A 26,108-nucleotide genomic window follows, 5' to 3' on the forward strand; every position below is an offset into this window, starting at 1 on the left:
CAGACGAAGATGGAGGCGGCTCTGGAGAGTTCTCTTGCAGCATTGGGTACGCCCCCAGTGCTGTTTGAGCGCTGGGGCCTGCCCACAGTGCTGCGAGAGAACTCATTTGCATACCGACGAAAACCAGGATTTCTACCGAACGGTGGCCCACAGAAGACATCTAAAGGAAGGAGAAGAATAGCCTTTCCTATGGCTATTCCAATGTGGCAGGCAGAAAAAATACAATTTTAATGATAGAATCCCTTTAAGTTGCATTGACTCAGTTCCACAGTTCTACATGGAAAACAGTGCTATCTGCTTCCTGTTCCATTCTCTGTCTGCAGCTGGTCAGTAGGGGTGCCGGGAGTCAGACTCCTGCCGATCTGATATTAACAACCTAACTTTAGGATAGGTTCTAAATATTTTTAGCCTGGAAAACCCCTTTAAAAAGTAAAAAAATTAAATAAAACTTGTTTTGAGTCAATTACACTCTTACTAATGGATTGCTCCGGGTTTACACATTTGCACTTTGTTATTAAAGGGAAGCTGTCACCAGGACACTTTCCCTTAAAGGGATTTTCCTAACACATCCCCTATCCATAGGATAAGTGATAAGTGTCTGATCACTGTGGATGATCACAAAAATGGGGATCCCGGATCCCCTGTGTGAAAGTAGCTGTGGTGCGGACACTTAAAGGGCATGTACAGGACTGTAAAAACATGGCTGCTTTCTTCTTTTTAGGAAGTAGCCTCAGGTCCATTGGTCACATGGCAGTGCCATAGCTCCGTCCCATTAAAATGGGTGTGATGTCACTTCCTGGATAGAAGAAAGCAGCCATGTTTTTGAAGTCCTGCACAACCCCTTTAATAACCACTCTATTAACTTCTATGGCTTTGGTCAGTCCCATAGAAGTGAATGGACCAGTGGATGTATATGTACACCGCTGTTCCATTCACTGGGGTACTCGAGGACCCCCATTCTAGTGATCTCTGGGAGTCCCAGTGATCAGACCCCTGTCCTGTGTCCTGCAGTGTTAGTAGGAAAACCCCTTTAAGGGCATTTGTACAATACCTATTAAAACAGTGGGTACAAGTCAACGTTGGCCGATCAGAGGGGCTAAGAAAAATAAGTATGTAGTCAGGTAGTCAGGGCTGCAGAACATGACGGAGATGTATGAAACTGTCTAAAAGAAAAATATCCTTGTTGCCCATAGTAATTGCCCACGGGGCAGCTTCAAAGGTGACAGCCAAGGGTGACATTTTTTCGCATAGACAGTTTAAAAAATTTCCCAAAGTGTGTCGTCATGTGACCTCTCTCAGCTCTACTAAATGACGGCGAATAGGCTTACCAGCCCTCTACAAAATATGTCCAATGGCGCCCCCTAGATTACAGTTATGAAAACATGTCATAATCTTAAAAAAGCCTATATTGGTGGCAGGTTCCCTTTAAGAAGCATCATCATGGTTCGCGTACCACCGTTTGGTGTCTAACATAGGTTTACAATGAAAGTGCTGGTGTGTTGATCACTTTGTACAGGGTCGTTGCTTGTCATTTGCCGTTTCGCTGTTAGGACGAGCCCTGCCGTTTCTGGTACTGTATCCTCAGTTTTTCTAATTGCTCTTTACATCGGGAGTGAGCCAGGCTCAGGCTCTGGTTCTCTTTACTGAGGTCCTCGTATTCTTGTGCTAAGTGAGCCGCATCTGAGTTTTCCTTCTCAAACTGATCCAGCCGGGCCATCAACTCTTTTCTAGAAAAAATTAAAAAAACAAACAAAATCAGAACCAATTTTTTTGTCTTCAATAAATGACCACCACGTAGACAAAATTTTTGTAAGAAATTTGTCAGGAATATTTACCAATGACATAGTTGGTAATAGAGGGCGGTACAAGTCCCAGCCCCTGGACCACCCTCTGGGCATGGACCTGCCCAATATAGAGTCTGACCGCCCACTTTGTGACTGGGTTTCATAAGCTATGCCAACTTTTTGTCCAGGACATACCCAAGTTTGCCTGGACTGTTTCTGAAAATTAGTGACAAATTTGGCCCAACTGCCCCAACATTACATGGCAGAATCTTCTGTTGATTTTGAGGTGGATTTCTGGGTGCAAAAAGCCACTCAGGAGGCTAGAACAAGACCCAAAGGAGGCATGGAACGCCATGAGGCCGCCCAGTAGAGTTGAGGGAGTTTGAGTATAACTGTTTGTAATTTTTCCACACCTCCCATAGTGAGAAGGGCCCATTTTCCTCAAGAACAACTATTTTAAACACATCCAATCCTTTTTATTACTAACATTGGTGAAAATCCAGTGCAAGTTAGGCCTCACATCTGCATCGGTAATCCATTCGGGGGAGTCCGCATGGGGACTCTCCAAACGGACTACCGAACGCATTGGCGTGTGGTGTACAGTGAAAGCACACAGACCCCATAGACTATAATGGGGTCCGTGTGCTTTCCGCACGGTCTCCGCGCGAGTCTTGCGGACAGGAAAGCAGATCGTGAACTATTTTCCTGTCCGCATGTTCCATGCGGAAACTGTGTGGAAAGCACACAGACCCCATTATAGTCTATGGGGTCCGTGTGCTTTCACTGCACACCACTTGCCAATGCGTTCGGTAGTCCGTACGAAGGGGTTCCCATGCGGACTCCTCCGAACGGATTACCAACACAGATGTGAACGAGGCCTTAGATAGTTAGTTGGCTTTTGCCTCCAAAATCGTTGGGTTCAGTTGACCTTATATATTGTATACGGCCATGTGTAGAACTTACTTCCTTTCCTCCAGTAGTGTAATCTCTCTCTTCACTTGGTGGTATTCCTCTGCAATCTTACAGTGCTCCTTGAACACTTGCATGGACTCCTTGGATGTGTTACATGGTGGAAGAGGCTGAAGATGTAAATCGTAAGAACATCAATACATGAAGAAATCAGAGGTGTAGGTTCAGCACCAAATATGCTAATTAGTCTCTATACTGTCAGGTGGGCAGTCCCAGACTAGGAGTCTAATTAACAGACTTCCCTGTATAGAACCAATACCATATATCACATGTATCACACCTTTATGAAGGTCCTAAAACCTACCTAGGGCTCTGTAATATATGGTTGTCCATATAGATATATAGAATCCTGCGTTATCTTGTTGCCTTACCATGAAAAAGACAAACAGGTGGAATAGTTGCCTATATGACATATCAAATGGACATGCCCAAAGTGGGGCCCAACCACTGAGAATTCTACAATCTGAAGATCGGGGGTGTCCGTTCCTCTGTCCTCTGAGTTTACCACGTGGGCTTGATTTTTTTTAGACCTATGTGAACAGCTGAGTCAACGAAGAGATCGCGCTCAGCTATTCTTGTGTTTGTCATAGACTTCTATGTACGGCAACACACGGCTGGGATTTACACAGGAAACCTCTGCAAACTTTCTGCCTCCTATAGGGACACCGCCAGCCTTTCTATAGGTATAATTGACATGCTACCATTTCCAAAACCGCAAGGTGTGGATGGGATTTGCTGCAATCCCATCCATGTCGCAGTGACTGTAAAACACTGCATTGTTTTTCTGCAGCCGTTCACTTCTTTTTTCCGCTAGTGTTTTTTTCCCGCTTGTGGAAAAAAGAAGTATGCTGCTTTATCTTGCCATGGATTCCACGACTGAATCCACCACGGCACTACACTCCCTCCCGACTAGGCCCATTCATTTGGGCCTAATCCGAAGTGGAATGCCGCGACTGGATGCTGGTGCACTGCATCGGCATCCAATTGAGGCTAGCCACGGGAGGCGTTTTTTGGAGCCAGATTCGGAGGCGGCTACCCGCGTCACAATCCGGTTCAAAAAACTCCATGTGAACCCTAATACAGCCAATACCTGCTGACAACGCTTTAGATGTAGCAGCAAAACGCAACTGTGGCACCTAAACCCTATTGAAGGCTTCCAGATTGGTCATTACCCATAGGTCTATTACACACTGCTATTGGCAGCGTGTAATAGACAGCAATGGATTTTACTATACACTGCAATACATTATAGTATGGCGGTGTATTGTGTATTGTATGAGCAATCAGACCCAGGGTTCAAGGTCCCTAAGAGGTCCGAAAATAAAAGTAAAAAGTATTAAAAAAACACAAAAAATATAAAAGTTCAAATACCCCCCCCCCCCCCCCCCCGTTCCCTAGATCACATATAAAAATAAATTAATAATAAAAATGTATCCCATACGGTGAACGCCGTACTGAGGGAAAAAAAATCAAAATGCACAAATGACTATTTTTTTTTTAACACTTTGCCTCCTAAAAAAATTTTATTAAACACGATCAAGTCATCAGTGATTCCCCAAAATGGTATCAATAAAAATGACAGCTGGTCCCGCATAAACAGATGCCACACCCAGCTCTGTACTTGCCAGTACATTGTACAGAATTTTGAATGAGGCCTTTACAAAGTACAATTTATCCTGCAAACAATAAGCCCTCATGTGACTCTTTCAACTGAAAAATGAAAAAAATTGTGGGGAGGAAAAATGGAAATTCAAAAATGAAAATTGTCTCGGTCCAGAAGGGGTTAAAGAAATATGTTTCCTTCTCCACTTATCGGCCTTTTTTCTCCTCCTTCCCTTTATTTAGATTCTTATTTTAATAGTATCTGTATCCAGCTACACACAGAAGTCTATGGAGAGGGGAACTAGTAAGTGATGTATTAGCTCACTCTGTAGAGTGGTACAGTAATATTATTATTATTATTATTATTTTTTCTTTATGTAGATTGTGAGCCCCACATAGAGCTCACAATGTACATTTTTCCCTATCATTATGTCTTTTTTGGAATATGGGATGGAAATCCATGCAAACACGGGGAGAACATACAAACTCCTTGCAGATGGTTTTATGCCCTTGGCGGGATTTGAACACCAAGACTCCAGCGCTGCAAGGCTGCAGTGCTAACCACTGAGCCACCATGTGGCCCTGGTACAGTAATATTATGACTATTAGGTATAGTACATTGACTAGTGCTAGCTTAGCTACTAAGTGGAGAAGCTGCAGTGTCTTTTCCATAAACTTCTATGTTACAAGTAACTCAGACTGAGAAATGGAGATAGACGTATTTTTTCTGTAAAAAGATATATTACTAAGTTTCTTATATTCACCTGCACTATTCATTTTTTAAAAGTTGTTTTATGACTAGAGTTCCACTTTAAGGACAGGTCATCAATAAGAAAAATTTGGATCCTTCTTTATTGACTCATTTCTGTCTTTAGCTACAAAACTGCACTAGAAAGTGTACGTGTGAATCTAGCCTTCACAACCCTTTATCCAGCTGATTGACTCTAGAGAGGGTCCCGGCCACACTTACCTGAAGTTGTTGGTCTAGATTTGGAAATGACAAAGGGAAAGCATTCTCTGCAGATGTCTCATCTGTGAAAAGCAAGCAGAGTTTTAGCAAAATTAGAAGACAAAATATATTCATTACTATTGTTTTAGTCAATAATTATTGTGTGGTGCAGGATGATCCTCCGGGGGCGCTGTTCCATTGACTTTGACATCTATTTATTATTTTGCACTTACATTGCAATGACAGGAGCGGCAATAGCATAAAATGGCAATATAAAAAAAATGTACACATGGTACTTGAGAACTAGTTTTTTGTAGAAGCAATTTCACCCAATGTTAAAGGGAATGTATTACCGAATTCCTTTACTATTTCAATTTATATACTGAAAAATGTTCTATTTTTTCAAATTTGTTTTTATTGTAGGTTTTTTTTTTATTATGTTTAAAGTTGTGGTGTGACCTTTGCAGAAATAACTGTACGGGGCTGATTTTGAATGGCAGATCGATCTATGTATCTATCTATCTATCTATCTATCTATCTATCTATCTATATCTATCTATCCATCCATCCATAGTATCTATCTATCTATCTATCTATCTATCTATCTATCTATCTATCTATCATCTATCTATCTATCTATCTATCTATCTATCTATCTATCTATCTATCCATCCATCCATCCATCTATAGTATCTATCTATCTATCTATCTATCTATCTATATCTATCCATCCATCTATAGTATCTATCTATCTATCTATCTATCTATCTATATCTATCCATCCATCCATAGTATCTATCTATCTATCTATCTATCTATCTATCTATCTATCTATCTATCTATATCTATCCATCCATTCATAGTATCTATCTATCTATCTATCTATCTACCGTATCTATCTATCTATCTATCTATCTATCTATCTATCTATCTATATCTATCTATCTATCCATCCATCCATAGTATCTATCTATCTCCTATCTATCTATCTATCTATCTATCTATCTATCTATCTATCTCTCTCCTATCTATCTATCTATCTATCTATCTATCTATCTATCTATCTTCTATCTATCTATCTATCTATCTATCTATCTATCTATCTATCTATCTATCTATCTCTATCCATCCATCCATAGTCTATCTATCTATCTATCTATCTATCTATCTATCTATCTATCTATCTATCTATCTATCTCATATCTATTATTAGGGTCTATTAGCCAAGTAGGTGGTAACACTGCATGCCATATAACACACAGAGACCCCGCCCCAGAGGGTTCCTAGTTTAACCACCTACTTGACTAGTGGAACTTAATTTGTATCTATACTATAAGAGATTTTATATTTGGAATGGCTGAACAAATATGAATACCTAACACCAAAATGCTCAGGGGGACAGCACCGATCACATGATGTCTTTGGGCTTTTCAGGCCTGGTGACATGTTTTCTTTAAGCAGTAGGTTATTGTCTTGACACCTTCCCTTGAAGAAAATAAAGCAACAAGTTGCACCAAAACCATGTGTATTGACATACGATATATCCATAGTTTGTTAGTTGTAGTAATAATACCCAGTCAGAAGCCTCATAGACATGGGCATGAGGCAATATGGAGGCACCTAGAGGCATATTGATCCGTAATACGGAGCTCTACAGCATTGGTGTGTTGTCATACGGTGTTACTCTATGGCACGCTGCAAAACCTCTCTATATGACTTTGTACGTAATGAAGGGCACACAAATACGTTAAGGCCCAATGCCCCTCACCTAGGTGCCCCCATACAACATGGAGCCATATTACAGCCATGTACATGAGGCGATATAATAGAGATAACAGCACAGCTATATCAGACGCAGATGGCGACACTTGTGGTTATATAAGAAAAGCTGAAAAGTAGGAAAAATTTAAAAAAAACAGGTGTCAGATCTAAACGACAGAATAGCATGGAGCAATCCAGCAAATAATGTCGCAACGCCTCAACGTGTGTCCAAACTTTTTTCGAGACTCAATAGCAATAATTGCAGACAAAAGTGACAAGACGACTTCACCGCGGAGAGGACAATGCCTTGGACAAGGATTACCGGCAATAATAAGGGACAAGACTAAACAAGACGATGAAGGAGGATGAGATTTCCATGTCTTGGCTATAAATATCAGTTATGACAGCCCCGGCTCTCCGCTGCGTTATCGCGGATATATTTACCTCCCTCCGAGGCACGCTGCTGTCAATCCACAATTCCTCTGTGTTTACTTTAAGATTCATAATTGCCTCCTTTAAAAATAGGTGAAAGCTCTAAAAGCGGAGACATGAATCACGCTGAGCAGCGATGGCTTCTGAGAGTGACTCAATCCGCCTCCTCCAGCTGCTCCGCATGAACCTTGCCAACTAGATGAAAGCCGTGTGCCAGGCTCCTGTCCGGAAGAGAATGGCGGCCTAGGGTGCCTGCAGCCATTGTGGTCCATACAGGAGCCATCAGCATATTCCCATGGACAGGGATGGGGGATATTACTTCTTACAATTTATTGTACGACAGTTAGGCCCAAGCTTTCTGAAGACAAGACCTGTTTTTCGGGGAGAATTTTGTTTGGGACACAAAACTTACTTAGCCCCATTTGAAAGAAAGAAACCCGCTATATTCTGCCTCTTATTCCTCTGTATTCTGCCCCATATACCGCTGTCTTCTACCTCATATACCGCTGTCTTCTACGTCATATATCGCTGTCTTCTACCTCATATACCACTGTCTTCTACCTCATATACTGCTGTATTCTACCTCATATACCACTGTCTTCTACCTCATATACCGCTGTATTCTACCTCATATACCACTGTCTTCTACCTCATATACCGCTGTCTTCTACCTCATATACTGCTGTATTCTATCTAATATACCGCTGTATTCTACCTCATATACTGCTGTATTCTACCTCATATACCGCTGTATTCTAATTCATATACCGCTGTATTCTACCTCATATACCTCTGTTTCTACCTCATATACCGCTGTCTTCTACCTCATATACCGCTGTATTCTAATTCATATACCGCTGTATTCTACCTTATATACCACTTTCTTATACCTCATATACTGCTGTATTCTATCTAATATACCGCTGTATTCTACCTCATATACTGCTGTATTCTAATTCATATACCGCTGTATTCTACCTCATATACCGCTGTATTCTACCTCATATACCGCTGTATTCTACCTCATATACCGCTGTATTCTACCTCATATACCGCTGTATTCTACCTCATATACCGCTGTATTCTAATTCATATACCGCTGTATTCTACCTCATATACCGCTGTATTCTAATTCATATATCGCTGTATTCTAATCCATATACCGCTGTATTCTACCTCATATATCGCTGTATTCTACCTCATATAGCGCTGTATTCTAATTCATATACCGCTGTATTCTGGATCTCTGCTGTATAATACAAGGTCACAGGCCTTCACCCCCCTGATACCTTGATCAAAGCTGACCGAGGCACCATTGTCCCGCTGGACAATTCCTACCATTTTGGGGTGGATCCCTGACACTGGGAATGAGATCCTAGGTGATCCATTACTATTAAAGGATCCCAGACCTGTCATTCATTTGCTTGTATTACAGGCTGTTACATCTGGCTCTGCAAAAAAAGGCGCCTTATGCAGCCCTGTACATGAAAATATAAAAAAGTTATGGAAGTCACAGTAGGACAACTCCAAGATATTGTTTATATTTGCAAATTTTTGATGGGGTTAAAACATTAAAAAAACCTATATAAATTTAGTATTGCTGGAATCATACGGCCCTATAGAATACAGGTGATCTGTCATATTGGCTGCACGGTGAATTTCATGAAAAAGAAGCCCATAAGAATGTTGCAGAAACGCAGTTTTTCTCCAATTCCACCTCACTATGAATTTCTTTCCCAATTCCCACTACATTTTACAGAAAATTAAATGATACCATTGCAAAGTACAATTTGTCCTGCAAAATTTAGGAGCCCACATGGCTCTCTGTTCTCAGAGTCTTCAGGGAGCAACAGAACACTGGGAGCAAAGACAGCGGCAGAATGGTGAAGCAGGGAGAGGACGCCAATGAGTTGGAGTGGGGGCAACATTGAACCCACTTCCCGAAACAGCAGGACAACAAATGCAGTAGTGTCCTGCAGCTATAGGGCTCGGTGCAAGTGCAGTTTTGGCCCTATGGTTAAATGGTTATGGTTCCAATTTAAAGGGATTCTATCATTAAAATTGTATTTTTTCTGCCTACCACATCGGAATAGCCTTACGTAAGGCTACTTTTCTCCTACCTTTTGATGTCTTCTCCGCGCCGCTGTTCGGTGGAAATCTCACTTTTCGTCAGTATGCAAATGAGTTCTCTCGCAGCACTGGGGGCGGGCCCCAGCACTCAAACAACACTGGGGGGTGTCCCCAATGCTGTGAGAGAAATCTCTAGTGCCACCTTCATCTTCGTCTGCCTTCGCATCTTTTTCCGGAGCTGGGTTCAAACTTCCAGGCCTTGGGCCTCGGGCAAAGCCGACTGCGCAGGCTTACAGGCCACAAGAAAATGGCCACTTACACAGTAAGTGTAAGCGGCCATTTTCTTGTGACCGGCGGGCATGAACACTTTCAACCCAGCGCCGGAAGAAGACACGAAGAGAGGCTGTTTCAGATGAAGATGGAGGTGGCGCTGGAGAGCATTGGGGATGCCCCCAGTGCTGTTTGAGTGCTGGGGCCCGCCCCCAGTGCTGCGAGAGAACTCATTTGCATACCGATGAAAAATGGGATTTCTACCGAACGGTGGCGCGGAGAAGACCTCTAAAGGTAGGAGTAGAATAGCCTTTCTTTTCTGGTAGGCAGAAAAAATACAATTTTAATGATAGAATCCCTTTAATTTATGTTTGGGAGCGCTGCAGATCTGCATCCTACATGGTTATGCCCAGGGGCCACACAGCTACTTAGTACGGAGACGGAGCTCCAATATGGTGTGAACAAAACCTAACAAAGGAATGTAATGATAAATATAGTATATACTGTTTACTATATCTGTATACTATATATCTACAATGATTGTTTTTCATTGTTTGACCTTGGCGAGTCTTTCTATTCTTCTCCTTGTGACTGGAAGGAATTCGGCGAGCTTGTAAAGTCTATGGACTGCGATGTAATGGTGTAAATCAATCATTTATTGCGTAATTAGTTCCCTGAATAGGCTGAAAGAGCAGGTTATAAGCACAAAGCGGCAGGGTCAATGGCTGCAGAAATAGTCCCGATCACTGTGCCGAGCGTTATTGCATTCCATAGTACATTTCCTAATGGGCTTGTCCGAGCATCTATTGAACAGCTGCGATTTATATTTTTAGCCGAGTCGCTCCAAGACATCTTTAAACCAAAGGTGCAAATACAGTGTCATGGAAATGTCTTAATGGACTGGTGGGCACCGCTATGCCGTCTAATTCGAGAAGGTGATAGATTTCTACGGTGTAATAATGTATCAGCCGCGACACGGGCTCATTTATGGCGAGCATTGTATACAAAACCTTAGTTAAGGCGGGAGACATTGAAGGATGACTCCATGCAAAAAATTCCAGATTGGCCTTCTTAGTATTCAGGCAAATCTAAACATTGGGGCAAATTCATTGTGATGGAATGTCTATATATTCTGTTATTAGATGTGGCTAGCTATGTTATAACTGTTGCAGTCAGGGTTCTTGGTGCAATGTGACAGTCGGTATAGGCTATGCCTCCAATGTGTATGGTCATTTCCAAACCGCTTCTCAGTCCCAGATGATAATTCAGTTAGTGGTCACCTATTTAGGAAGCCAGGGTACTGTTACTCCTTTTGTGTGTATGTGAGTGAGTAAGGTTTATGGATACCCCACAGACTTGGTATACAGTAAGTGGATATATCGTGGGTGAGACCTCCTTTCCCTGACATTCATCCATTTTTCTGGCGTAGATATGTGGTATATATTTGGCGCAAGACCCCCTCTACACATCCTTAGCCTTAAGTGGCACCTTCTGGCACAATCTGAGGCGCAGCATTTTTTTAAAATTATTCCAACAGTCGTTATTTTACTCACTGATCCCCAACTCCTGTCCAGTCTGGCCTCCACATTTTCTCCAGGAGACGCTGCAGCATTCTTCAGCATCTTCAGGCAGAAGTGGAGCCAAACATGACAGGAGTGGGGACTGTCCAGCTGAATCTGGGATGGTTGGGAGGTATGGTGATGAGCTGGGTTCTGGTGACACTAACCTATCTATCTGCAGGGCTGGGGTGATATACTGGTTCTGGTGACACTAACCTATCTATCTGCAGGGCTGGGGTGATATGCTGGTTCTGGTGACAGTAACCTATCTATCTGCAGGGCTGGGGTGATATGCTGGTTCTGGTGACAGTAACCTATCTATCTGCAGGGCTGGGGTGATATGCTGGTTCTGGTGACACTAACCTATCTATCTGCAGGGCTGGGGTGATATGCTGGTTCTGGTGACAATAACCTATCTATCTGCAGGGCTGGGGTGATAAGCTGGGTTATGGTGACACAGTCCCTTTAAGTATAGTTTAGTGTATTTTATGTTTGGGAGTCATTATTACTATTTTTCACTGTTTTCCTCCAGTATTATGCAGGTGCAGATGTCAACACTGTTATTTACCTATTTTAAATGGGATATGCTTCCAGTCCACTGCATGCAAGGAACATACTGTACATCAACAAGGACAAGCAAAATGCAGGGAGACAAGTGAAGGCCACATCAGAGGATGAGTGAACCGGCAGAAAATGTGAGATATTGTGGAAGATCATCTAATATAAATTATATGTGACACGGAACCATAGTGATAGAGAAATGCAGAACACAAGGTTAATGGAAGAGACCTTTCATGTCCTCGGAGATGGGTAGTATTACATACTGCTTACATACTGCTATAAAGTTTGGGCACTGATATCTCTCCACTGTCATAAAGAAGGACCTTACAACCTACATCATCACTGAGTGGTAACGAATGCCACCCCTGATATTAGTCTTCCATAGCCTTGTACTGTCAGAGGGGTGTTCCTCAGTAGACACCAATAACACTGAGCTGTAAGGACCGCAATTCTGACAGTGTACAGATATTGGTGCCGAAACTAAGTTTTGGCACTGATATCTACGGCACCCAGATGCATTGCCATTTTATCAGCGATATGTATTACCACCCATCTCTGAGAACTAGAAAGATCCTCTTTAAGGGTCCAAACTAAAAAAAACAAAACACTATCATATGAGAGAATCTCTCATTTAAGAAACCCCATAGTTGATGTGAAGGACCTCTGCAGGTATGTCATACATCTGTCTGAAGACATTTGAGGGTCTTTAAGGAAACCTATAATCTGAAGGACCCCTCCAGGTATAATATTCAAGGAAAACAATAGTTTCTTTGAAGGTCTCTCATTTCACCTACTTGAGGACACCTATAATCTGAGACCCTTTCAGAAAATGAATTTGGACCAGTGGATCTATTTATCTGAGATATCAAAGGAGATCTATAATCCAATATACTATATTAGAGAAACCTTGTAATTCCTCTGTCGCTAGGTTCACACTAGCGTTCGGGTCTCCGTTCTGTGGTTTCCGTCTTCGGCATGCAGAAGACGAAAACCTATCAGACCGGGTCCTGTCGTGAACGGTGGTGAGCGTTTTATGCTCTCCACCGCGAAACCGTTTTTTTTTTAAACCAGACACAGAGTACTGCATGTCCGACTCTGTGTTCAGTTTTTTAAAAAAAACGGTTTCACGGCGGAGAGCATAAAACGCTCACCGTCACTCACGGCCGGACATCTTTCAAACCAATTCAAATGAATGGGTATGAAAGAGTCCTGCAGGTTTCCGTCTTCTGCCTCTGTTTTGTGCAGGAAACGGAAACCTGCAGAACGGAGACCGGGCGCAGATGTGAACGAGCCCTGAGACTGGAATCTGAGGATATGTCTCATAGAATCTATCTCAAGAACCCTAAAAACTGGGAAACCCTCTGACTGTTTTAGAGCAATCTTGTAATCTCTTAGTGAGTCTTTCTCTACAAAATCTGAGGAACCCTTTTGAAAACTCTATATGATGGATTTTGTCATCTTCAGGTATTGTGAAGGGTCCATATCACTTGTTTGAGGAACAATAATCAGTGGCGTAACTAGGAATGGCGGGGCCCCGTGGCGAACTTTTGACATGGGTTCCCCCCTGACTGACGCCAAAGACCCCGGCCCCTGCCAGGATCGGTAAGTAAATAGGGCCCATTACCGGCTGGAGTAACTCAGGGTAGCGGCTGTCGTCGGGCCCCTAATGTCCCGGGCCCTGTGGAAGCTGCTACCCCAGTAGTTACGCCCCTGTCAATAATCTGAATTCATACAATCCATCTGAGTAAACCCATAATGGGGGAGAACATTCCAGTTATTGTCTTTCATGAGCTCTGTAATCTCTGTGAGGGGAACCTATAATCTATCTCAAGAACCCTATAAACTGAGAAACCCTATCAATGTTTTAGGATATCTGTCTAATCTCTGACACAAGGTTCACACTAGCGTTCGGGTTTCCGTTCTTCAGGTCCACTTGTCCTAAAAAGCAATTACCCACAGAAGCTCGCTGACTCCATAGACCCCATAGATTTCCACCCAGTTTCCAAACAAAATCGTCGGAGAAAAAAGTCCTGCTTATAGGAGTTTTCTCTCCACATATTGGAGCTGGAGTCCCCAAATGGTCACCAAATGCTAGTGTGATCGCAGATTTAGTGAATCTATTTTGATATAATCTATATGAGGAAAATTATAATCTATTTTGGGAAATGTATAATCTGAGGAATCCTTTCATATACTGTATATGATGGATTTTGGAATCTCTGTAAGGGTCTTTTTCATAGGATCTTTCCAACAAAACCTGTAATCTGAGAGATACTTTTGGGGATGGTTTTTAAAGAAACATGGCGATCTCTCTTGAGGTTCCCCATCATCAGGTTACCTGTATAATCGGACGGCACTGTATTAGAGAAACTCATCATCTCTATGGGGATTATCACAATCTCTCTGAGTATACCTATAATCTGAGAGAACCTACTAGGCCCCGTAATCTCTGTGAGGGGAACCTATAATCCGAGTGATCCTTTTAGATACTGTATTGAATGAACCATGTGATCTCTATAAGGATCTATTTCATCATGTATCTAAGGAAACTCTTACAGATCCGATATTCGATACACCCTAGAGTTTATTCCTTATAATCTGTCTGAGGAAACCTATAATCCGCGGGACCCTTGTAGATAAAGTTTGTCTCTTATGTGAGGGTCTATTTGATCTAGTCCATCTTTGAAGCACAATTTTTATCTCCATCATTTTCTCCTGCATATGGCGGAGTTGGGATATCCCCTTTATCAATGATGGCATATAGAGGGGTACCACCATCGCGATTTGGAGCATATCACTCCAGCAGATTTCTATAACCATGTTCCCTTTAACTATAACGGTAGGAACATCTCCATAAGCAGTGAATGAGCTCAGGCTCGGCTCATACATATTTTATATTACAGGATTCATTATAAGGAAGCCTTTGTGACAAATATAGATAACGGATATCAGATTTTATCCGCCACGGGATGTGTGGTCTGTTTCTTATTCACTGAGGTAGAAGCAGATAAATGCCATACCTGCGGAGTCATTAAGACTGAAGGAAATGCGCACAGGTTTATCAGCGGGGATTCTTGCCGTGGTGATCATGTGGGCACAATGACTTCAACCGCCTTATCGGAAATAATACTGGAACGAGAAGAATAACACATGAACAATTGGTAATGCAGAAAAGAAAAACTCATTCTAACAAACTGCAATATAAGTCTAGAATGAGAGCGAGAAAAAAGACTAAGAAGCCATTCAAAGAAAATCCTTTTAACGCTCGGCAAATAGTAATCATCTGTCGGCCATATTCTCAGATAAGAAGGAAATAAAGCTGTGCCTGAACTGACCAACAAAGCAGATCAGGAGCGTACACTATATGGGAATTCATCAATGAGGATAAGCAACATCACTATTTAGCATGTTGTGCCATATTATACTGGAAACTAATGTCACCATATAAAATGCATAAATAATACTGTCATACTGTACAGGAAACTAATGTCACCATATAAAATGCATAAATAATACTGTCATACTGTACAGGAAACTAATGTCACCATATAATACGTATAAATAATACTGTCATACTGTACAGGAAACTAAAGTCACCATATAATACGCATAAATAATGCTGTTATACTGCACATGAAACTAAAGTCACTATATAATACGCATAAATAATTCTGTCATACTGTACAGAAAACTAAAGTCACCATATAATACGCATAAATAATGCTGTCATACTGTACAGGAAACTAAAGTCACCATATAATACGCATAAATAATGCTGTCATACTGTACATATAATTAATGTCACCATACAATATTCATAAATAATGCTGTTATACTCTACAGGAAGCTAATGTTATTATTCAATACTCATAAATAATGATGTAATACTGTACATATAACTAATGTCAACATACAATATTCATAAAATATGGGATCATACCATACGCATAACTAATATCTGCCCATTCAATACTAGCCCAGGTGGCTAATGTTATTATTCAATACTCATAAATAATGCTGTCATACTGTACATATAACTAATATCACCATACAATATTCATAAATAATGCTGTTATTCTCTACAGATGGCTATTGTTCTTATCCAATACTAATAAATAATGCTGTAATACTGTACATATAACTAATGCCATCTTACAATACTTATAAATAATACTGTCATACTGTAGAAGTGACTAATGTTATCATCCAATACTCATAAATAATGCAGTTATACTGAACATATAACTAAGATCACTATAGAATACTCATGAATAATACTGTTATACTGTACATATAACTAAAGTCACCATACAATATTCATAAACTATGGTATCATACCATACGCATAACTAATATCTGACATACAATACTTATAAATAATACGGTCATACTGTACATATAACTAATGTCACCATACACATAAATCATTTATCGATTAACTTTTCATTATTATTTTTTTTCTAGAAAGAATACAAATAAAATCATCATATCTCCCCTTGTTCTTTGTGGTTTTTCTATTACATGTTATTGTGTGGTGTAATATAACCTGATAACTATGACTGTGAAAATACTAAAAAAAAGTTTAATTTTCCTTTTTAGGGTGAGTTCACACGGAGTAACGTGCCGCGTGATAGATTTCAATGGGAGCGTGGATCGTAATACATGGCGCTATTTTGCGGCCGTGTGAACTCACCCTTACATTGTGGTACAAAAATTGTTTAAAAAATTTATAAAAAATAGTTTATTTTTGTGTTGCTGGTAACTTTTATATTTTTCTGTCCATGAAGCCAAATAAGGGCTTGTTTTTGTGGGGTGAATTATAGTTTTACTGCTAGTTCCCATGTAGTTATTTGGTCCAGATTTTGACGCGGGAAGCCGCATCAGAATCCGGACCAAAATGCGCCTACTGCAGCTAGCCGTGACTGTTGCGGCTTCCAACAGTTGCGGCTTTCGGCTCTGCACTAGGCCTAACTGAATGGGCCTAGTCCGGAGGGATTGTCTTGACACGGACGCCACGGGCAGGTCACTTCTTTTTTCCGCGAGCGGTAAAATACCTCCGAAGAGGTAAGCAGCAGAACTCTCATTGCTCCAAAGAGGTAAGCAGCAACACCCTCATTGCTCCAAAGAGGTAAGCAGCAACGCCCTCATTGCTCCAAAGAGGTAAGCAGCAGCCCCCTCATTGCTCCAAAGAGGTAAGCAGCAGCCCCCTCATTGCTCCAAAGAGGTAAGCAGCAGCCCCCTCATTGCTCCAAAGAGGTAAGCAGCAGCCCCCTCATTGCTCCAAAGAGGTAAGCAGCAACGCCCTCATTGCTCCAAAGAGGTAAGCAGCAGCGCCCTCATTGCTCCAAAGAGGTAAGCAGCAGCGCCCTCATTGCTCCAAAGAGGTAAGCGCCAACACGCTCATTGTTCCAAAGAGGTAAGCAGCAATGCCCCCATTGCTCCAAAGAGGTAAGGAGCAGCCCCCTCATTGCTCCAAAGAGGTAAGCAGGAACGCCCTCATTGCTCCAAAGAGGTAAGCAGCAACACCCTCATTGCTCCAAAGAGGTAAGCAGCAACGCCCTCATTGCTCCAAAGAGGTAAGCAGCAACACCCTCATTGCTCCAAAGAGGTAAGCAGCAACGCCCTCATTGCTCCAAAGAGGTAAGCAGCAACACCCTCATTGCTCCAAAGAGGTAAGCAGCAACACCCTCATTGCTCCAAAGAGGTAAGCAGCAACGCCCTCATTGCTCCAAAGAGGTAAGCAGGAACGCCCTCATTGCTCCAAAGAGGTAAGCAGCAACACCCTCATTGCTCCAAAGAGGTAAGCAGCAACACCCTCATTGCTCCAAAGAGGTAAGCAGCAACACCCTCATTGCTCCAAAGAGGTAAGCAGCAACACCCTCATTGCTCCAAAGAGGTAAGCAGCAACACCCTCATTGCTCCAAAGAGGTAAGCAGCAACGCCCTCATTGCTCCAAAGAGCTAAGCAGCAACACCCTCATTGCTCCAAAGAGCTAAGCAGCGGAACTCTCATTGTTCTAAACATGTCATTTTTGCTGTACAGTGGACACTGTAAAAACAAGGCCCGTAAGAAAGTTGCACAAAGGCGATTTTTCTCCAATTCCACTAAATTTCTAATTTTTTTCCAGCTTTCCAATACATATTAAGCGGTACAATTACGAAAAACAATTTGTCCTGAAAACATTAATATCATATGGCTCTGTGAAAGGAAAAAATAACAAAGTTATGGGGTACGGATGCCAGGGAGTCAAAAACAAAAATTGCAAAATGGCTGTGCCGGGAAGGGGTTACTACATGTTTTGTTATTTACACTATCCATAATAAGATCTGCAAACAGCAGTGGCAGAACTACCACCATAGTAGCCCTAGTGGCTACTACAGGGCCTGTGACCTTAGGGGGGCCACTGCTTTCAATTGAGTATTAAAAATTTTCATGAAAAACAATCCTCTAATTCCTCTCCCATCTATAGGACAATTCCACCTTTCTTGCTGGAAGTGATGATACAGCCTCCACAGATAGAGCCCTGATCTCATCACATCCAGTCTGTCTGGGATGACATGAAGAGACAGACGGATTGGAGCAAGCCTAGATCCACAGAAGATCTGGGCTTAGTTCTCCAAGATGGCGGAACAACCTCCCTGCCGAGTTCTGCCAAAAACTGTCTGCAAGTACCGAGAAGAACTGATGGAAGGCAAAGGGCAAAGGTCACACCGAATATTGATGAGATTTACATTTCTCTTTTCTTCATTCACTTCATTTTAATTGACGAAAATAAACTGTTGAAGTGAAAATAAACTTTTACTTATTTTTCCAGAAATCATTAGGTGAAGGGAGAAAGTGCCTGCGTTTTTAAGTATTTCTCCTATTTTTACTTCTTGTGTGAGTGATTTCAGTGTGTTCTCCATACACAAGCAGTGTCAGTTTACAATGAAGTCTATGGAGAGGAGACAGACAGAGGTAGCAGTCCGTCTACACCATGAGATGAATCATTTTCATCAGTAGAAGGCTGAATAGTAATTCCTTGTATTCCCAGCTGTGTTGTAAAAGAGAACTGCCTCTGTATAGTGCAGATGTCTCTCTGGTTTGAGGAGTTCCCCTGCTCCCTCCTCCCAGGGGTGAACGTGACTTTTTCGCCGCCCGAGGCGGACGACAGAAAGCCGCCCCCCCCCCCTCCGGGAGGAGGGGGTGGAGGGAGGGGGCGGAGCGGTGTTAGCAGGCTCTATGCCTGAGCGTGAGGGGAGGCCGCTGGAGCAGCGCTGCTCAAGCGGCCTCCCCAATCCACCGCTCAGTGATGCTAAGCCAGTCCAGGACAGCTTGTCCTGGACTGGCTTAGGTAAGCAAAAATGCCGCCCTCCCCGGGGCCCTGGCATAGCGCCGCCTGAAGCGGTCGCTTCAGGTCGCCTCATGGGAGGTGCGGCGCTGCCTCCTCCCCTCTCCATAGACTTCTATTTGATCAGTGTCAGAAGGAGGCCAAAAAAATGGAAGACACAAGCACTTTTCTGTAACGAACTATATTACAAAGTTTGTTCCTTTCACCTGAGCTACTGAATTAGGAAAGAATAAAAGTTTAGCTACACTTCTTCAGATCTTTTCTGCACCTGCCTAAATCTTTTGCACAGTACTGTATCCCTATACCTCTCCCCCTCCAGTCTCTTTTCCCTCAAGTTGTGCGACTTCCATGACCTTGTCGCATTGCTCTCATAGTTACTGCACGCTCGGCTATTATATATACGGATGTTAGTTAATTCTTCCATTGTATACTCGTCAGTAAATTTGTATTGCCCATAAAAAAGACCATCCCCCGCCCCGGCCCTCGCTGTAATCTACGCTAAGCAATGCCTCATTTTCTAAGCAGTAATTTATTCCTGACCTCTATCAGTAACTCGATGTGTTAAAACCACTTGTGAAGCTTCATCTATTATTCTAGAAGTGAAGGGATAAGAAATATTACCCAATTTATTTCCTGTCTGGCTGGTAAATACACGGCCATTGCCTTTAATTACCACTGCTTCTTAATAGAATGAAGCCGTTCTATCAAGTGCCCTGAGATTTCTAATGATCTTATTGGGCTGTATGGCGGGATTATAGAGAAGTTACGGAAGTTCTCCAGGACTTTCTTATACTTTGTGGCATGTACCCTGCAATAAAGGGGTTGCTTCATGAGTACCTATGAGATACAGATATCATAATTATAAAAGGGGGCGCTGTATGGACGTGAGTAAGAGCAGCTCACTGGCCTTGTGGAGTTAGGCAAAACTCATAAGATTAGTTTCTGGTTCAGGTGGCTCGGGTTCCTGATTCGTTACAGGTCAAACAAGGTCAGATAGAACCAGAAGGGACCTTATCATACACATTGAAATCAATGGGAGGCTTTGTAACCCATTGATTTCAATGTATTACGCGCATAAGCCGGCACCCATTGAAATCAATGGGATCTGTTTTGAAGCGCCGCGCTCTGACACGTGTATACATGTCTAAATGAGCGGCGGGTTACTCTGTGAGAACGGAGCCTTAGATCACTTAAACTGTAGGAGCCCCCAGATCAGATGTTTCCCTGAGCAAACAGTTCCTAGTATTATTTACATGGCAGGCGCTGCTCACCCACCATATCCTTGATACCAGCAGCTGTGGGTACTGTAGTTGTATCTGAGATACCTCTGCAGTAACCATAACCGTCACTATAAAGAATACAATATAGGGAGGGGGTAGAGGGCCCGGGTCAAATCTGCACCAGGGCCCACAAGACGTTAGTTACGTCACTGTTCACAGAGACCAAATTCATGTAGATTACAGACTAGGGTTACACGCCATCTTTGATTGAGACTCCCATCATGTGACCAAAGATTGCCACGTTGCCCTACCACTCCTTCACCAATGTGGGTCAACAGAGTTGCACTGTGACCCTGAGGGTCAGCCAAAATCACCGTATGGCCCACCTGTGGCAATACACAGATGTAAAGAGATGAGCTGGTCGATACCCCCCTTTACATAGGACTGCAGGTACCTATTTAGTTAACCTAATTACATCCTCTCCCCATACATATATATACAGATATATACAGAGCCTCCTGTATAGGCTGATATCATTACAAGGCCGCTTCCGATACTATATGAGTGTGCGGCATGGCCTGAAGACCACAGTTATTGACTTCATTACATGTTCGGGATTTCTAAGAACCCCATCTATTACCGTGGCACATCTGACTAGTGCCATAAATCAATGTGTGACCCAAATGAGCCATAAACAAGGAACAGTCACAATATAGAGAAAATTCAATGCGAGCTATTGCAGTAACAGGTGCCTTCATTTAAAGGGCCCTTAAAGCTACATCTAGTAGAGTTGTCCTACAAGCAGGTAGTGGCCTACAAAGTGCGTGGTATAAGAGGTGAGTATCAGTACTTACCTGTCTGCACCCCAGTCCAACTCCTTCCTGCTCTGGGACTGGCATGAGTAATGTCGGTCTTCATAAATCTTCCTCTTTCTTTTTAAAGTGAGGATTTCACTTCTGTGGCTGCCACCAATCACGTGGACTAAGCCACAGTACGGTAGGAAAGTGCCACGCCACTTAGTCTCCACTTAGCTTATTTCAGTGGCTGCCAGGTCGCACATTGACTTCAAAGGGTTGGCCATGCAACCTCCATAAAAGAAAAAATAATCTGGCAGGGGACCCAGCAATCATTGGTAGTCACATCTGTTAAAAGGGCTTTTTTTGGCCTTTTTTTTGACCATCAATGTCAGATTGTGAGGGGGCTGACACCTGGCCCCTACACCGATCAGCTGCTCAGAACTGATGCCAGGCCCGGGACTACACAGGTTATGGAGTAGACGTGCACTGAATAGCGGCAGTACAGCGGTATCACAGCTCTGTTCCCACAGATGTGAATGGGGTTGAACCGTGATGGCGTGGCTCAGCCACTATACAATGTACAGAGCCACCTGCTTCGGCTCCGTACACTGTATAGTACCTGGCAGCAGTTCCTAGCAGTGGATAATTTAAGGTCTCACCGGTCAGATATTGATGGCCTATTGTTATGATAAAACAATCCCTAAAAAACATAGAATAGGGGGTTATTAGCAGGTTGCTGGGGGTCTTAGTGGTCGGAGAATGGTGGAGTGCTGTCTCCCAATTGGAATGGTGTGGTGGTCAGAGTGGACATAATCCTAGCTACAGCGCCCCCATGCAATGAGCTGAGCAGTGCATGTGGCTCCCAACTACCACTCCATTCATAATGGGGAATAAAACTCCTCTATTCTCCTGATCAATGGGGGTCTAGAACCCCACTGATCTGCAAATGTATCCCTTTAAAACGGATTTCCTAAAAGGGGTTCTCCTACTGAAGACTAAAGGTAATAAAAGTTAGATCATTGGCGGGGTTTACAACTGCTAGACCCCCAGTGGTCACAACAATGGGGGCCCCATGAGAATGGAGTACATGCTGGACCATGGAGATAGCCATGATGGGTGGGCATATGCCCCTGAGCTCCATTCTCATGCGGCAATCAGGGGCAATTGTGAGCAGATGGACTCCAGCAGTCAAACACTTACAACCACATCAAACGCGTGAGCGCTTACCATAGTCTTTGATGTAGGTAAAATTTTCACCTGTAAAAATCTGCAGCAAAACCACATGTACAATTCTTCCCATGCAACTTTGAAGCGTTTTTTTAAAAATTGAACCAACTATGTCATCTGAATATACCCCAATGGCATGCGATTCTAGAATCACGTAAAAAAAAAAAATCATGTAAAGAAACCTTCATGCTAAAATAAAAGATTGTACAAATAATTTTCTCAAATTTTTATTTAAAAAACGCAGCAGGAAACGCAATCCCAAAAAGTCTTTTAGGCTAAGGCCCCGCATAACGAAACGCAGCATATAATCAATGCAGAAAAATCGCATTTTTTTCCCGCAACGTTTTTGTTGCAATTTTTCAGATTCGCCGGCGTTTCTGTAAATATAATTGACACGCTGCAAATTTCAAAAACGGCAAAATTTTTGAAAACGCAGCTTTTTCCGTTGCAGATTATTTTTTTTTCTGCAATGTGCGGATGGAATTAAACAGAATCCCATCCACTTGGCGGGAACTGTAAAAAAAACAAGCTTTTCGCAACGAGGGGCTGATTTTGTATTTTTGCCTCCTCCGTTGGAGAATTGCAGAAATTTTTTTTCAATAAGGTGGAGATGAAATTAAATAAAATCTCTCATTTCTGGGACTGTCATGGCGGCGTTTCCGCAATGCCTAAAATAAATGAATGACAAAATTGTCAAAAAATTTTTAACGCCTTAGTGGCAACACGGTGGCTCAGTGGTTAGCACTACAGCCTTGCAGTGCTGGAGTCCTGGGTTTGAATCTCACCAGGAACAACATCTACAAGGAGTTTGTATGTTCTCCCCGTGTTTGTATGGATTTCTACAAAGTCATACTGATAGGGGGAGGGGGGAAATGTATATTGTGATCCCTATATGAGGCTCACAATCTACATTATATATAAAAAAATAAATTAACTCCTTGAAAACCACCTTTCTGTAGACGGATCCTGTCTCCTTTGACGCTAAACGCGTCACCGTGAGGTTCCAAACTTACAGTGCGCTCCATACATCTGCATGGGGTGATGTCCGCAGCCGGTGCATGGATTTCTGCAAGCCCCATTCAGATGAATGAAACAGGCGCTGTCACTTCTGCGTGTGTGAACATACCCTAATCATATAGGCTTAAAGAGCCTCCAGCTGATACGACCCTACCATTCAGCACTACGCAGCCGTCTACAATTTTGCCATCTGTTCGCTTTGCAAAATCCGTATCCCAGCGCAGATTAAGTGATGTTCCATGCCTCCAGCCCAGTGCCCACACCTGTCGCCTTACCTCACTCAGCCGGCCGTGCGTGCACTTCAGTAATCCTAGGTCAGCCACTTCCTTGGCTGGTCCTTATCTTTACGGAGAAAAAAAGTCAATGGAAGTAAAGTCTGCTCGCCCTGCATAGCATAGCACGAGGCTTGAGGGGCAGGGACAGCTGCTAGTGCAGCATGAGGCTACCTGCGATTGTCACTTTCCCAGAGGACCCTCAGCCCTTTCCCGTCGCTCTCTCCTTATCCCCTTCCTTCCTTCTGGTTTAGTATGTTGTCAGGCTTTCAAGGGGGGGGTTAGGAGAACAAAATCTCCCTAACAAGTCCTTAAAAAAAAAAGTGACAAACCACCGGAGTTCAAGGCTTTTAATTCATTAGTCCTGGCAAACCTAAAATACAAACGGACTTACTTCACTGGGCAGGAATGTTTACAGCGTGACCCAATGAGTGCCCGCGACTATTCCAGCTAGCTGGCAAAGATAGAGCGACTACACTCAGCAGAACTGTCTGGGGCGGCAATCACTCAGGGATGACATCGTCAACTTGGACCGAGTGCAAACAGGTTATCTAAAAAAGTCCAAGTGCCAACACGTTACCAGTAACCGCCACCGCCACTGCCACCGCCGCCGCCGCCACCGCCCCCAGCATAGAGATAAGAAGCGTGATTACAAGGCAGGAAAAGACAAGAGCGGCTCAGGTCATAGAGGAGCGAATACTTCTAACATTTGTCATCTAACAAGATCCGGAGTGACAGTGTCATACAAAGGAGACAGGAGAAGGACGGGTACAACTGTGCGGGAAGGAGAGAGAGGTCATGTACGGCTAGAGGAGAGCGGGTAGATATGACAATGATTGCCACAAGAGGGCGTAAAGGTGCTTCTTTATTAAAAAAAAAAAAAAAGGGCTACTTTTGGGTAGTGTACCTCTTGGTGATTGTAAACTGCCAAACTTGTAATTATGACACACTCAAAGATATTTTTTTCCAAGTTGAGAGGGGGCGCATCACTGGACTGAGCGAAGTACAATGGACAATTTGATTATGCCTACCTTCTAGGTCGGTCTTACTTAGCTGTTAGGTGTTGCGAGAAGTTGTTATGGGAGGGCACTCACAAAAGGCCACCAGGAGAGAGGATCATTAGAGAAGCTCCAGCAGCTTCCTTGGCTACCACTCAGACCTGGAAAGGGGACATTATACTGTGGGGGCAACATGGAAAGGAGACATTATACTGTGGGGCAACCTGGAAAGGGGACATTATACTGTGGGGGCAACCTGGAAAGGAGACATTATACTGTGGGGGCAACCTGGAAAGGGGTCATTATACTGTGGGGGCAACCTGGAAAGGAGACATTATACTGTGGGGGCAACATGGAAAGGGGACATTATACTGTGGGGGCAACCTGGAAAGGAGACATTATACTGTGGGGGCAACATGGAAAGGGGACATTATACTGTGGGGGCAACCTGGAAAGGGGTCATTATACTGTGGGGGCAACCTGGAAAGGAGACATTATACTGTGGGGGCAACATGGAAAGGGGACATTATACTGTGGGGGCAACCTGGAAAGGGGACATTATACTGTGGGGGCAACATGGAAAGGGGACATTATACTGTGGGGGCAACATGGAAAGGGGACATTATACTGTGGGGGCAGCCTGGAAAGGGGACATTATACTGTGGGGGCAATATGGAAAGGGGACATTATACTGTAACGGCGACATCAAAAGGAGACATTATACTGTGGGGGCAACATGGAAAGGGGACATTATACTGTGGGGACAACATGGAAAGGGGACATTATACTGTGGGGGCAACATGGAAAGGGGACATTATACTGTGGGGGCAACATGGAAAGGGGACATTATACTGTGGGGGCAACATGGAAATGAGACATTATACTGTGGGGGCAACCTAGAAAGGGGACATTATACTGTGGGGGCAACCTGGAAATGAGACATTATACTGTGGGGGCAACCTGGAAAGGGGACATTATACTGTGCGGGCAACCTGGAAAAGTGACATTAAACTCTGGGGGCAACCTGGAAAAGTGACATTAAACTCTGGGGGCAACTTGGAAAGGGGACATTATACTGTGGGGGCAACCTGGAAAGGGGACATTATACTGTGGGGGCAACATGGAAAGGGGACATTATACTGTGGGGGCAATATGGAAAGGGGACATTATACTGTGGGGGCAACATGGAAAGGGGACATTATACTGTGGGGGCAACCTGGAAAGGGGACATTATACTGTGGGGGCAACCTGGAAAGGGGACATTATACTGTGGGGGCAACCTGGAAAGGG

General features: G+C 43.1%; 1 protein-coding gene across 1 annotated transcript; it reads right to left on the reverse strand.

The window, feature by feature from the left end:
• Window positions 1-740: 740 nt before the first annotated feature.
• MAP3K7CL (MAP3K7 C-terminal like) lies at window positions 741-24,044 on the reverse strand. Its single transcript, XM_075263511.1, has 5 exons — window positions 23,824-24,044; window positions 14,978-15,086; window positions 5,326-5,387; window positions 2,748-2,863; window positions 741-1,727 (listed from the first exon to the last, which is right to left on the reverse strand). Exons 2-5 carry the CDS (start codon window positions 15,045-15,047, stop codon window positions 1,547-1,549), a joined length of 429 nt encoding a protein of 142 aa, XP_075119612.1. The 5' UTR covers window positions 15,048-15,086; window positions 23,824-24,044; the 3' UTR covers window positions 741-1,546.
• Window positions 24,045-26,108: the final 2,064 nt, after the last annotated feature.

This window comes from Leptodactylus fuscus, chromosome 2, assembly GCF_031893055.1.
Source record: "Leptodactylus fuscus isolate aLepFus1 chromosome 2, aLepFus1.hap2, whole genome shotgun sequence".
NCBI lineage: Eukaryota > Metazoa > Chordata > Amphibia > Anura > Leptodactylidae > Leptodactylus > Leptodactylus fuscus.